This window comes from Thamnophis sirtalis, unplaced genomic scaffold, assembly GCF_051295495.1.
Source record: "Thamnophis sirtalis isolate CommonGarterSnake01/CBP01778 unplaced genomic scaffold, rThaSir2_p1.2 scaffold_4, whole genome shotgun sequence".
Lineage (NCBI taxonomy): Eukaryota > Metazoa > Chordata > Lepidosauria > Squamata > Natricidae > Thamnophis > Thamnophis sirtalis.
The window spans coordinates 123640275-123655911 of record NW_028261384.1 but is presented as its reverse complement, the minus strand read 5'-3'; the positions used below and the strand labels follow the sequence as shown (position 1 = coordinate 123655911).

Genomic DNA, 15637 nt, shown 5'->3' with positions numbered 1-15637 from the left:
AGGTTTGAAAGACTTTGTTATACATTTGCCTCAAACCAGAGAATACAGGTAGTCCTCAATTTACCACCATTGGTTAGCAACCATTCAAAGTTATGACAGATCTCCCTAGAGATACTTACAACCTGGTTCTGAAGTGCCAATGGTCAGGATCTCCTCTGTGGTCACATGTCCAAATTTGAGGTGCTCAGCAATCAGCACCTACTTATAGCCATTTGCAGAATTGTATGGTCAAGTTTTATAACATTTTTGGCAAAACCCAGCATTTTTGGCAAAACTGGGCTATGTTGAAAAATTGGTTGGTTTAACAACTCTAATAAGACCACACCTGAAATACTGCAGCCAATTTTGGTCACCATACTGCAAAAAATATGTTGAGACCTTGAAAATCAAAAGCCTGGAGACTAAAATATATGAAGAATGACTGCAAGATTTGAGTTTGGCTAGTCTAAAGAAAAGAGGACTAGGGGTGACATGATAGCTGTATTCCAGTACTTGAGGGGCTGCCATGAAGAGGAGGGGGGTCAAATTATTCTCCAAAGTACCGGAGGGCAGGACAGGAAACAATGGTTGGAAACTAATCAAAGAGAGAAGCAACTTGGAATTAAGAAGAAACATAATACCAATGAGGACAATTAACAGCTTGCCTCTAGAAATCTTGCTCCGGAATTGACTGTTAGTAACATTACAAGAGAGCCAATCAGCACCATGCACAGCCAAGAGAGGCAACCAATGAGCTCAGAGCATTCTTGATTTCTTCTGAAAACTTGAATATTGGGATTTTTCCAGAACAGAAGCTTGAGTTTACCCAGCAAAAAGGTTTGCAGATTAATCCCATTATGGTGTACTTGACTTCTGCCTACACCTAAATTCCCTGAGAAATCTGCAATGGAGTGTAAGAAACAGTGGGATGTAAGAATTATCTTCCCCTCCCGAAACATTTCGAATAGCTCTTAAACAGGGTATGTCTTCACAAGGAGATTAAAATCTCGTACGGTCCGATCGATCCATTGCTTATACATGGAACACACCACGTATCCCCGAACTTTTTTCTCAAAGGTGTTGGTTTTAACTACGTCCAACGTGAGAGGGTCAGTAACAGGTGAGGGTGTGGCCCTCAAGGCAGATATGATGATGGTCAAATTATTAACAAGGCCCTGGACTTGCATCCGGGTATCTTTCAGCATATTTAGAAGGCCATCTTCGGTGGGGTTGAGTTCAAATTGATCATCCCAGACCAACTGCAAGAATTCTAAGATAATGGTATAAGCCTTGTAGTTCTTGTCCAGACGGTCAAGATCATCGAGGATTCGCCATTCCCGGAAAGAAATGGCAGCCACTGGCAGTCCATCATAACTTAGTCCCTGGACTTGGAAGTCTTTATCTGTAAATGGACGACCTTGGTGTCTGAGCTGGGAAGAAAAAGAATGATACAGATATCAGGAGAAAACATAAGAGTGACCATGATACACATGCAAACCAGCATCTCCATTTCCTGTGTCAGATGAGGAGAACACACCTTTCTCCTTCTGTCCTGGCCACTTTTTATAGAGGCGCAATTGAGAGCGTTTAAACAAACTGCATCACTGTTTGGTTTGGTGGCAGCAGTGGCTCAGGTAGAAAGTCCATACAGAGAGTAGAAAGGGCAACCAAGAAGATTCTGATTATACTGCTTATAAGCACTATGCGCTTAGCGCTCAAAGCATTATTAGAGACCCCCACACACCCACTTCACAGTCTGTTCCCTTTGCTCCCCTCTGGAAGGAGGTTTCGAAGTATTTTAGAAGGACTACCAGATTCTGTAACAGCTTTGTTCCCTATGCCATCCATCTGGTCAACTCACAAGATTTGTTTCTCTCACCATGTACATGTATACATCCAAACTAGACTGTGTTGTTTGTCCATGTCATATAATATATGTTCGTCAGGGGTGGATTCCTGCTAGCATTACTACTGGTTTGGCATGTGAAAAAGCCCAAATGATCTACTCCGTGCCCACTAAAGGGAATGTTGGGAGAAATTATTAGAATACTCAAAAGGTTTTCTAGAAATAGAGCAAAAATCTTCCCAAAAATAAACCTTAAAAGAGAACTATCTCTTTTGGTGTGCTGTTAAAAGTATTGGAGTGTCCTTGGAGAGACAGTGATTTTAATCCATTCTCAGTTATGGGCATTCACGGGATGACTTTGAGCTGTTCTCCTTCTCTATGTCCAGCCTATTCTCTCTGTTGTGGCTGTGGATCAAAAAGAGATGCTATGGAGACACAGCTAAGGACCATTGCCTTGAGCGCCTAACCAAAATGCAGAGTAAAAATCTAATTTTAAAAATAAACAACATCAGTGGGCACGAAACGGTGATGGAGCTGAAGGGGGAAGAACCGGATAAATAAAACCAGCCTATAGTCTATGGTCTATTTTACCATGTGTCCTTGGGGGGGTCTTCTATCAGTTGCTATGATTCCAGGATGTACAATCCAGTCACCTTGTTGAAAATAAGCCAATACGAGTTGGTTCGATGCTCAATCAAAGACCACCCAAGAACCCTCAAGCTCACTTTGCATGGACTGAAAAACTTAATATACAGGTAGTCCTCACCTTACGATCACAATTGAGCCCAAAATTTCTGTTGTTAAGTGAGACATTTGTTAAGTGTGTTTTGCCCCGTTTTACGACCTTTCTTGCCACCGTTGTTAAGTGAGTATCTCTCCCATATACTATCCTATCCTAAGCAGCCCCTTAGATATTGGAGAGCTGCTATCATGTCACCACTAGTCCTTCTTTTCATTAAACTAAAGGTAAAGGTTCGCCTTGCACATATGTGCTAGTCGTTCCTGACTCTAGGGGGCGGTGCTCATCTCTGTTTCAAAGCTGAAGAGCCAGCGCTGTCCAAAGATGTCTCCACGGTCATGTGCTGGCATGACTAAACGCTAAAGGCCGTTACCTTCCCACCAAGGTGGTCCCTATTTTTCTACTTGCGTTTTTACATGATTTCAAACTGCTAGGTTGACAGAAGCTGGGACATGCAACAGGAGCTCACTTCCTTATCCAGCACTAGGGATTCGAACGGGAAAACTGCCAACGTTTCTGATCGACAAGCTCAGCATCTTAGCCACTTCCCCATGTTTCATTAAACTAGACACAACCAATTCCTGCAACCATTCTTCATTTGTGTGAAGTACCCGTGGTTCACCCATGAGGCCAATGTTGAGAAAAGACATGGACACGAGCTTTCTCGGGATGAGGCAACCCAGATTGGGGTCTGGGAGCCCCTTTTATTGAGATAGGACAAAGGCAGGAGGAGCAATCAGCATGTGATTTAAGACAGCCTGTCAAACTACAATTGCTAATCTACTGCTTAAGGGAAGTTCTGTCTATATATGGTTATATCCTGATCAGGATGTTTTATCTTTTGGGACTTGTTTTTTCCTGTGTGGTTCAGCGTGGCTGCGCATGCCCTGTTATGCACTGGGCCATGGGTGACCGCCATACCTACACAAGGAGTTATATGACAACACATTTGTTTTAGCATCCATATGTTTTAAGGATGGAGGAGCATCAAGTCAAGTGTCATCCTTTTGAAGGACCTGGGGCCTTAGCCAAACTCTAGTGAGGCTGATTTCAGAAACCTAAGTCTTCTTCAAAATTCAGCCTCCTCTTCCCACCCAAATGCCCTGATAACTTTTGCAGTTCTCCTGACCTTCCTTCTGCTATCACTTCTTCTGGGGGTTGCAACAAGAGACACTCCTTCCCATCAACACGAAGACCTGAGATGGGACCAAACCGACATGGTTGCAAACTCACCTTTGCTACTGCCACCACTGTTAGAATAAATAGAATAAAATAACAGAGTTGGAAGGGACCTTGGAGGTCTTTTAGTCCAGCCCCCTGATTAGGCAGGAAACCTACACCATTTCAGACAAATGGTTGTCTAATCTCTTCTTTAAAACTTCCAGTGTTGGAGAATTTACAACTTCTGGAAGCAACTTATTCTATTGATTGATTGTGCTAACTCTCAGGAAATTTATCTTTTGTTCTAGGTTGCTTCTCTCCTTGATTAGTTTCCACCCGTTGCTTCTTGTCCTGCCTTCAAGTGCTTTGGAGAATAGGTTGAATTCCTCTTCTTTTGTGGCAGCCCCTGAGATATTGGAACACTGCTATCATGTCTTCCCTTAGTCCTTCTTTTCATTAAACTAGACATACACAGTTCCTGCAACCGTTCTTCATATGTTTTTGCCTCCAATCCCCTAATCCTCTTTGTTGCTCTTCTCTGCACACTTTCTAGAGTGTCTACATGTTTTCTACATCACCGTGACTAAAACTAATCTTGGTATCAGGCTGTGGATAATGGGCATTACACTTCTCCAACGCTGGAGAATATCCGTGACCCGTCAAAACCGCGTTCCACAAAAGCGCGGTTGATGAAATCGCGTATGTGACGTCATCACAGCGCGATGAAAAAGATCGAAAAATTGAAATAAAAATTAAATTACAGCAAGCCGATTCACATAAAGGTAAGCGTTAGGTTAAGGGTTAGGGTTAGGTTAAGGGTTAGGGTTAGGTTTAGAGCGTTAGCGTTACGTTTAGCGTTAGGTTAAGGGTTAGCGTTAGGTTTTTCGTTACGTTAAGGGTTAGGTTTAGGGTTAGGTTTAGGGTTAGGTTAAGGGTTAGGTTTAGGGTTAGGTTTAGGGTTAGGTTTGGGGGGGTTAGGGTAAGGTTTTCGCTTTATTTTTACATTTTTCGATCTTTTTCGTCGCGCTGTGATGATGTCACATACGCGCTTTCATCGACCGCGATTTTGTCGTCCGCGGTTTTGTGGTGGAACCGAGAACATCATGCGGGCCGGAGGGGTGGGGGTGCATACTTTAGGAATTTCAGTTTCAAGTTGTTAAGTGAACCACTGCAGTTGATAAGCTTGTAGCCTTGTTGTTAAGTGAATCTGTCTTCCCTATTGACTTTGCTTGTCAGAAGGTCACCAAAGGTGATTCATACAACCTTGGTACACAGCAATGGTCATAAGTGTAAACCGGTTCCCAAGCATTTTGATCACAAGATGCTTCAAAGGTCGTAAATGTGAAAAATGGTTATGTCGCTTTTTTTCAGTGCCGTTGTAACTTTGAATGGTCACTAAGTGAACTGTTGCAAGTGGTCTGTGAAAGATACCAAGAAAATGGCCAAAATCTACAGAATCTCTCTCTTTCTCTGTCTGTCTGAATGTCTGTCTGTCTGTCTCTCTCTCTCTCTCTCTCTCGCTCTCTCTCTCGTTCTCTCGCTCTCTCTCACACACAAACACACACACACGAAAGTCTACTTCAGGATGGGATTTCCAAAAGTTTCAATATTGTAAGTGAGTTATCAGGATGTGGATGCCTGCTTTGTCACTTCTCAGTAATGTTGGGGAGAGCCTCCTAGCCTCTTCATCCCTTAGGAATTCCTCACAGGGTGGGCTGAAGGACCCAGAAACAGACCTGGTTGTTTCCCAGACCATTCAACCACAGTTCCACCTTGAGCAATTAACAGGGATACTGGAGGCATCTTGGCTGCCTGCCTGGGCCTAGGTTATAAGGTTGTAATGACCTCACTCCGTCTGGTATCTGAGGCCTTGAAGAAATGAGGCATGGGAAATAGTTGGGCACCCAGCCACTCTCTGCGGGATGAAAATAATGCCAATTGAATGGGTGGCGGGTTGGAAGGGGAACGGGTTTCTCTTCTGCTCCCACCCCCCCATCCCTGATCGTGTTGCAAAGCCAAGACACACTAACAAGAACAATAGGCTAGTGACAACCAGCCTTTCTTGGGTGGTTCTGATGGCAATAACAAATTGGATCATAGAATCCTAGTGTTGGAAGTCAGAGGTCATCAAGTCCAACCTTAAGATGTGTGCATAAGCGCATCATTGCTCCTACTGTCCCTGTCCTAATGTTCTCTTTTATTCATATCCATTTCATGTATTCAAAATCATGTTTATACTTACATATGTTATCTAATACATGATTAATTTGAAATTTTTAAAAAAATCATAGAATCCTAGGGCTGAAAGTCAAAAATTTAGTCCAACCCCTGTCCAAAGCAGGAGTCCTTATATCATTATGGACAAATGCCTGGACAATCTCTTCTTGAAAACCTCCAGCGATGGAGAACCCACAATTCCAGGAGCGAACTTCCTTCCTTCCTTCCTTCCTTCCTTCCTTCCTTCCTCCCTCCCTCCCTCCCTCCCTCCCTCCCTCCCTTCTCCCTTTTTCTTTGTTCCTTTTTTATTTTTTATTTTTATTTACTTTGTCAAGTATGTATAAGATAACAGATAGAAGTATAAGCATGATTATGAATACAGGAAATGGATACGAATAACTAGGGACAGAAGGACAGAGAAAGTAGGCATGCTGGTGTGCTTATGCACGCCCCCTTACAGATCTCTGAGGAATGGGGTGAGGTCCACAGTAGACAGTCTAAGGTTAAAGTTATGGGAGTTTGGGGAAGAAACCACAGAATCCACATAATTTCACAGAATCACAAGCTCCTTTTGCTGGAAGGGACCTTGGAGTTCTTCTAGTCCAACCCCTTGTTCAAGCAGGAGTCCTAATACTATCCTCGACAAATGGTTGTGCAATCTTTTCTTGAAAGCTTCTAGTGACAGAGCCCCATAGCACAGAGAGCCACCGTGTAACATGACATTGCTCTACAAAACCACAAGTTCTCACAAACAGGAAGGGTTTGACATTGCTGTGTAGCCCCAAGGGGGCTCTGGTGGCTGCAGAAGCCCCCCCCCCACTTCGCTTTTCTCCTACTACTGGGACAGGAAGCCCTGTGCCCAATTTGACATCCCAAGAATGAGACAGAGCTGGCTGGGAACTCTGGGAGTGTTTAGCACACCTGGAAGGCATTCTGTTGGGTACAGAAGTCTTCCACCAAAGGTAGTATCTAGCAGGTTTTGACCAGTTCTGGAGAACTGGTAGTGGAAATTTTGAGTAGTTTTGAGAACTGGTAAATACCACCTCTGTCTGGCTCCTCCACCATCTGTTCTCTGCCTCCCGAGTCCCAGCTGATCGGAAGGAAATGGGGATTTTGCAGTAACCTTCCCCTGGAGTGGGGAGGGGATGGAGATTTTACATGATTCTTTCCCTGCCATGCCCACCAGGCCACTCCATGCGCACCAAGCTACGCCACACCCATATAACCTGTAGCAACAAATTTTGAATCCCACAACTGTCTTCAACCCAGAAGCGCAAAACTCCCCATGTGCATTTATCATTTATTTACAGTATTCGATTGAGAGGAATATTTCTGGCTGATAGTCTGAAGATGTGTCCCAGCTGAATCCTCTCCAAAAGGCACACCAGGGCCCACCTCCTGAGTTTGGGCATCCCCAAGTGGTGGGATTCAGCCAGTCTGCACCTATTTGGGAGACCCAGTTGTTAACTTTCTAAGCAGTTCGGAGAACCGGTTGTTGGAAGAAATCTCCTTTTGTAGTTTTCCACTTTACAGGGCTAATCCTGTAAGGAAGGCAGGAAAGAAACATTCTGGTGTTGTTTCTAGTCTAATCTTTATTGCCCTGCTTACAGAAACTGCCTCTCCGGTTAATTAAGACAAAGCGCCCATTGACGTAAATGATGTTGAGTTGGCCACGCCCACAGTCACATGACCACTGAGCCCCACCTACCCAGCTGGTCATTAGGGCAGAGAACCAGTTGTTAAATTATTTGAATCCCACCACTGGCGCCTCCCCCCCAAGAGAGTCTCAAGTGAGAGGCTTGCCGGGGGGGCGGGGGGAAGGATCCATCCTAGGTTCTGCTTTCCCTACAACATATCCAGGATTTTCCCCTATAGATATTTCTTGACTTACAACCATTCATTAAGGGACCATTCAAAGTTATAACAGCAGTGGAAAAAGTGACTAATGCCAATTTTTCACACTTATGACCATTGTTGCAACCCCATGGTCATTTGATCAAAATTAAGACACTTGGCAATTGACTCATATTTATGACAGTTGCAGGGTCACCTTCTGACAAGCAAACATGGTAGGGAAGCCAAATTCTCTTGACAACTGTGACAAGAAAGGTCGCAAAATGGGACAAAACTCATTTAACAACGACAGTGAGACACCACATAGCAACAGACATTTCGGGGACAATTGTGGTTGTCGGTCCATAGCTAACTGTATTCAGTTTTTGTCGCCACGATGTAAAAAAAAATGTGGATACTCTAGAAAAAGTGCAGAGAAGAGCAACAAAGATGATTAGGGGTCTGGAGGCTAAAACATATGAAGAACGGTTGCAGGAACTGGGTATGTCTTGTTTAATGAAAAGAAGGACTAGGGGAGACATGATAGCAGTGTTTCAATATCTCAGGGGCTGCCACAAAGAAGACAGAGTCAAACTATTCTCCAAGGCACTTGAGGGTAGAACAAGCAGCAATGGGTGGACACTAATCAAGGAGAGAAGCAACTTAGAACTGAGGAGAAATTTCCTGACAGTTAGAACAATTAATCAATGGAACAATTTGCCTCCAGAAGTTGTGAATGCCCCAACACTGGAAGTCTTTAAGAAGATGTTGGATAGCCATTTGTCTGAAACGGTATAGGGCTTCCTACCAAGGCAGGGGTTGGACTAGAAGACCTCCAAGGTCCCTTCCAACTCTGTCTATTTTATTCCTTCACTTGATTCCATCATCGGGAGATCTACACTTTGCCCTAGTATTTTTGGTGTCAGGCAAGATCGGTCTTGCACGTCCTACTGGCACTCTGGAAGGGCGTAGGGGCTGACTGGAGACCAGTTTCTAAGGTCCTGGTAGCCCTTCAGGGCAACTTCTCCGAAGGCACATAAGTGAGCACGAAATATGCCTTACAATACAACCTCTATCCCTCAGATTCCTTTGCATGACATTTGGGCACCACTACAAAAGAATGCTACCTGCTTTCTGATGGCACAAGATGCATTTCGTGATTTTGGCATCACTGCGGTTAGACACAAACACTCCAGAAATGCAATTTCAATTTACAGACTTCTCGGGAACTGATGTTTACTCCCAACGCTGAATGTATGATGACAGCAATCCACTTCAGAGTTTGCCAAACTGTAACCTCTAAGCTGCCCAGTAGATTACAGTGTAAATTGTGGTTTAACAACATATGAATAGTTGCGTGAGCTCCACCACTACTGAGTCAGTCCCTTTCTTGGAGTTATTTCCTGACAAAAAGGTAGGTATTGTGCAATTACAGAAGGATTGTTGCTTTTTATAATTCAAGTGTGAAGCACTTGATCTAACGGCTCCTTGTCAATCAAAATACATGTTAGAGCTAGTTTCTCCTTCCTTTTTCTGATGAAAAGAAAGATGGAAGAAAGAGTAAGAAACATTTTCCTATCTTGTACCCAACCTCTTCTTGGAGTGAACGTTGGTAGGGCCAGTCAAGTAACACATGGATTATCTAGACCAATGGTCATTAACCCACGGCTCTGGAGCCGCATGTGGCTCTTTCATCCCTCTGCTGCGGCTCCCTGTTGCCCAAAGAATGCATCACAATTGCCAATATGTGACACCCACTGGCACGTGATTTATTGAGCTTTTCAATCCTCGGTAGGCCAACCATGTTTAAATCCAAGAAAAGTTTCAGAAGAAAACAGAATGTTTATTCAACTATATGTACTAGATTTGTGGTTGCTCAGTGTACAGTCATACACAGGAAGGGTTTTGTGGCTCCCGGAGGGTTTTTTTTTTCTGTGGGAAATGGGTCTAAATGGCTCTTTGAGTGTTTAAGGTTGCCTACCCCCTGATCTAGACACATGGCATCCTATACTATTCAATCAAGAGACAGGACTGAAAATACATTGCTTATCCTCATGGATGACTTGTGACAAAACCTAAAATGTGTTTCTCAACCTTATCAACTTTAAGATGCCTAGAGAACATTCTGGTTGGGGAATGCTGAAAACTGAAGTCCAGACACCCTAAATTGCTAAGATTGAGAAACACTGACTTTGATGATAGACTTCTGACCATCCTTATCGTGTAGACCTCATAGCGGCTTTTGGTACTGTTGATCAATGTGCTCCTCGACCACCTATGAAGGTTGGGGCTTGAAGTTGCCATTTTACACCCTTCCCGAGTGAAAGATTCAAGCTGGTTGTCAGCCAGAGAAGAAGACACCACTTAAGGGCTCCTCGGTGTTCCTTCATCTCTTCGCTCCTCTTTAACAACCACTTGGAGATATCATCTACCAATATGGAGTGAGGTGTCACCAATCTGCCTTCAAATTATACCCAATTATAAAACTCTATTCTGGGTCAAAAGAAGGATGTGGAAGAAGCATTGACCCAAAATTTGGAGAGTCTCAGGATCTGAAAGGAAAGGCTTCGATGAGGTAGATATTCATTCAGAAACCCTCTGCATCTGGGATTAAAGTATCCTGGACTCTCAACAGGATGGTGCTCACCCCATGGAGAAGACACCTGAGGTCCTCTTGGCCTCAGCACTACCTTTGCTCAGCTTAGGCTAATACATTGATATTAGCAGTATCTGGTGCAGGACACAGTTATCATCTCCTGTGTAGATTACCACAATTTGCTTTATAGGGGGCTGCCCTTGAAGATGGCCTATCAACCTATAGGTGCAAAATGCGGTGATCCATATGTATACTGAATATTCTTTATGCGTCATGCAGCAAGAACCAGGAAATTACCAAGATGTTTTCAAGTTTAAGTCAATATCCTGATTATCATCCCTAAAGCTACATCTGGTTCAAGATCTTGGTATCTTCCAGACCATCTCTAGAATTATGTCTACTCAGTCTAAGGGCATACAGAATGCCAATTGGAGATCCCTTGCCATCAAGAGCTTCAATGGGAAGAGGCCAAAAGCAGGCATTCTTTAAAGGGACATCTGACCCCTATGACAACAAAGGTCTCCTGACCTTTTGAAGCTCCACTTTTGCTTCTCTCCACTTTAGGACTTGGATGCCATGGAACTTGATGATGCTAGGAATGTGCACTTTCTAATTTTTCTAAGGGGGGGGGACGCAGTGACTCAGTGGCTATAACACTGAGCTTGTTGATCAGAAAGGTTGGCAGTTTGGTAGTTCGAATCCCTAGCGCCATGTAATGGACTGAGCTCCCATTACTTGTCCCAGCTTCTGCCAATCTAGCAGTTCGAAAGCACTAAAAAAAATGCAAGTAGAAAAATAGGAACCACCTTTGGTGGGAAGGTAACAGCGTTACATGCCCCTTCGGCATTTAATCTTCAGATAGCGTTGACTCTTCAGCTTTGAAATGGAGATGACCACCACCCCCTAAAGTCGGGAACAACTAGCACATATGTGTGAGGGAAACCTTTACCTTTAACCTTACTAAATTATGCACTGCGTTTTTTAAGAAGTGTATTATTGCATTTCGTTGTTATTACAATTGTACTGGCTACAGTTATTGCTTTTGAACACTCGATTGAAGTGGTTTATGAATGGATAAATAAATACAAATAATATGGAGGAAATTGTTTTTGCGTAGTTAATACTGGTCCCAAAATTCTCTTTTTTAACAGCATAATGGGCCTGGAAGAGAATAGGCTTTATAAAAACGTTTCTTTAACAATTATTGCTGAGCAGTGATTTTTCAAATGTTCTCATATTTCTTATTAAGGAATTTTGCAGGATGTAACTCAGGGAATTCGCCCTAACATTCATGGTGGACACACTTAGTACAGGTAGTCCTCGACTTATGACTACAATTGAGCCCAACATTTATGTGGCTAAGTAAGAAATTTCTTAAGTGAGTTTTGCCCCCATTTTACAACTTTTCTTGCCACATTCATTTAGTGAATCACTGCAGTTGCTAAATTAGTAACCCGGTTCTTAAGTAAACCGTTCTTAAGTTGACTTTGCTTGTCAGAAGATCGCAAAAGTGGATCACATGACTCCGGGACACTGCAACTACCATAAGTACGAACCAGTTGCCAAGCATCTGAATTTTGATCACATGACCATGGGGATGTTGCAAAGGCTTATAACGAAGAGAAATGGTCGTAAGTAACTTTTTTCATTGCTGTCGTAACTTTGAACGGTCACTAAGTGGACTGTTGTAAGTCAAGGACTACTTGTACATATAGATAGGGGGCTGTTCTGTTCTCTTGGACCTTGCATCAGAGGCAGTATTCTAACAGTTCTGACCGGTGCGCCCGAACTGGTATGAGTTCACCCACGTAACACCTATCGCTTCACCCACGTAACACCTATCCTCCGCGAGCTGCACTGGCTGCCTATTGGTCTCCGGATAGGCTTCAAGGCGCTAGTCGTCACTTATAAAGCCCTTCATGGTATTGGACCTGGGTACTTGAGAGACCGCCTGCTGCCAATCACCTCCACTAGACCGATTAGATCCCACAGATTAGGCCTCCTCCGAATTCCATCCACCGGCCAGTGCCGACTGGCGACTACCCGTAGGAGAGCCTTCTCTGTGGCTGCTCCGACCCTCTGGAACGAACTCCCCGTGGAGATTCGAACCCTCACCACCCTCCAGGCCTTCCGCAAAGCCGTTACAACCTGGCTGTTCCGACAGCCCTGGGGCTAAAGAGCTGTTGCCCCCGTCTCAAATGGTATGACTGTTGTGTGTTTTTAAATTATGTATTGTTATGTTTCGTCTTTTATTTTTTGTCTGTACCCCCCTTCCCTGATTTGAATTGTGAGCCGCCCTGAGTCCCCTTCGGGGGGAAAGGGCGGCATATAAATATAATCAAATCAAATCAAATCAATCAATCAATCAATGAGAAATCACAGGTGGCCACGCCCACCCACACTGGCTCTACGATATCCCATTTAGGCCCCTATTTTTAGGCAAAGCGCGTGCACGGAAGGCGGCGCGCATGTTCTGACATGGCACAAGCAACTGATGTGAGCACGAGCACGCTCACACTTGCGAACCAATAGGGAAGGTAAGTGAATGCCACGCCTGCCTAGCATCAATTGAGGATGTCACTATTAAATACCAGGCAAGGCTTCCTGGTTCCAATGGGTGCTGAGAACAGAATCAATTCCCCAAGGAAGGTTTGGAATTCCCCCCAAAAACATTTATGGATGGAAAAATCTATGCAACCTGCTCAGGGTCTCCAGATCTTTCAGGATCAATGACTTACGTAGGTCTCGAGGAGGACGGAGCTGTTGCCTTTCAGGTGAGAAGCGAGGTTGAAGGTTTGCAGGATGACAGTGTTGATAGAAGAACCATTTCTTTCAGGAAAGACAACGTGGACCAGGCTTGCGCAAATTAAGCAGAGGCTTGTAACTGGGGAGGAGGGGGGGGGGAAGAGAAAAAAAACCAATGAGCCATTGCCACCCATGTGTTTGCCCTCTTCAGTAAGACTGTAAAACATTGGACATAGTGCGACATTTCTGGCATAAACATTCCCACATAGTGATTAGACCTTACAACTATTACATTTTATATACATTACGTAAGTGTGTGTAGTCAGTCATATAATCTGTCGATCTTTTTTTTTTTTTACATAATTACTCATCATACAAATACATATCCAATTCCTTACCTGTCACACATTATCAATACCATATCTTCCCATGCTTAACTTGTCTGTGTTTTTCTGCCCTGGCCTTTCCCCCTCATTTTTAACCATCGGTACCATTTGTCAATGGTACGCGCAGCCAAGGTGGCGCAGTGGTTAAATGCAGCACTGCAGGCTACTGCTAGATCAGCAGGTCAGCGGTTCAAATCTCACCGGCTCAGGGTTGACTCAGCCTTCCATCCTTCCGAGGTGGGTAAAATGAGGACCCAGATTGTTGGGGGCAATAGGCTGACTCTCTGTAAACCGCTTAGAGAGGGCTGAAAGGCCTATGAAGCGGTATATAAGTCTACTGCTATTGCTATTGCTATTGTCCCAGATTTCATGATATTGCGTATCACCCTTTTGGGGGGCTCTAAAGTCAGTCTGTCCATTTCTGCGTGTAGTAAGGCTCATCTTTGACTACCCAGAAGATCATAAAGAAAAAGGAAGGTGCCCAGAGAAGGCCAATGAACCAATAGAAAGAAGGAATAACAGAATAACAGAGTTGGATGGGACCTTGGAGATCTTCTAGTCCAGAAGTCTTGAAACTTGGCAATTTTAAGACTTGTGGACTTCAACTCCCAGAATTCTCCAGCCAGCTCTGGGAGTTGAAGTCCACAAGTCTTAAAGTTACCAAGTTTGGGGGGTCCTGTTCTAGTCCAACCCTCTGCTCAGGCAGGAAGCCCTACATTACTTCAGACAAATGGCTATTCAACATCATCTTTAAAACTTCCAGTGTTGGGGCATTCACAATTTCTGGAGGCAAGTCATTCCACTGATTAATTGTTCTAACTGTCAAGAAATTTCTCTTCAGTTCTAGATTGGTTCTCTCCTCGATTAGTTTCCATTCATTGCTTCTTATCCCGCCTTCAGGTGGTTTGGAGAGTAGCCTGACTCCCACTTCTTTCTGGCAACCCCTGAGATACTGAAGAGCTGCTATCATGTCACCCCTAATTCTTCTTTTCATTAAATAGACATACCTGCAACCGTTCTTCATTTGTTCCTGCAACCGTTCTTCATTTGTTTTAGCAACCATTTTTCATATGTTTTAAAGATGGAGGAGCATCAAGGCAAGTGTCATCCTTTTGAAGAACCTTGGGGCCTTAGCCACACTCCAGTGAGGCTGATTTCAGAAACCTAAGTCCTCTTCAAAACTCAGCCTCCTCTTCCCACCCAAATGCAATGCCCTGATAATCTTTGCAGTTCTCCTGAACCTTCCTTTTATCTCCTTCTTGAGATTGCAACAATAAGACGCCTTCCCATCAACACAAAGACCAGAGATGGGACCAAACCAACATGGTTGCAAACCCTCCCTCATTACTCCACTCCATCCATGTTGTCTCACGAGGAATAACCTCTCTCCTTAGGAAATGTGAGACCAGAAATTGGTGAATACTGTTAACGTGCAGCAGCAAATTGTTAATGCTTTTGCATATTATTTTAGGCTTTTCCTCATGGGGAGTCACCTGGGAGGTTCACTTCCAAATATTTCAGGTTGTCTCAGGAATTTACACCTCAAGTAATAAAGATACAACTGAAAGCTGAGTTTTTCACCTTCTTCATCAAAGGGGGGGGGGGAATCGCAAGAGATACTCCTCACTTTAAAGATACCAACTCTATCCCCAACAGCAGAATCATAACATTCTTCAAAGTTTTCCACCCATTCCCCAAAGAATTTGCAAGCCCCACAGATTTATCAACCTCAAACTGACCATCCTGAAGACTTACCTAAACACGGACTCATGACTAGCTTTCAAGATAGGTTGGCCAACGTCTTGAGTCCCTCGCAAAGACCAGCTCCTATCTGTCACCCCCTAATGGTGGATGAAGGTATATCTTCTTCCAAAAGAAAAAAAAAACTTTCTGAGTGAAAGATGCTCAGGTGCTTTTTCTCCTCCTCTCTGTCCTTCTCCTCCACCCTCTCTCTTCAGACCGGGAGCTCCCTTTGCTGGAGGAGATGGCAGCTCTTGGTTGGTACATGAGTTTCCAAGAGTCAGCTCTTTATAGACAGTCCCCAAGGTGTTATCCCCTCTGAAATTTCCCAGCCCTTGGTCCCTCCCCTTGATAGAAAACACTCCCATTGCAGAAAGGGGGGTAAATAGCCTCAT

The 15637-nt window shown here is 43.9% G+C and overlaps 1 protein-coding gene across 1 annotated transcript; it reads right to left on the bottom strand.

Moving 5' to 3' along the window:
• Positions 1-950: 950 nt before the first annotated feature.
• On the bottom strand, positions 951-15273 carry LOC106557397 (cardiotrophin-2-like). The gene is made up of 3 exons (XM_087712174.1): positions 15258-15273; positions 13110-13255; positions 951-1409 (listed from the first exon to the last, which is right to left on the bottom strand). Exons 1-3 carry the CDS (start codon positions 15271-15273, stop codon positions 951-953), a joined length of 621 nt encoding a protein of 206 aa, XP_087568300.1.
• Between the last annotated feature and the right edge of the window lie 364 nt (positions 15274-15637).

Coding starts and splice junctions, on each gene's coding strand:
- LOC106557397 (XM_087712174.1), bottom strand. Junction 1,410..13,109: donor CCGTCCTCCTCGAGACCTAC/GTAAGTCATTGA, acceptor TTTTCTTCCCAG/CTCAGACACCAAGGTCGTCC.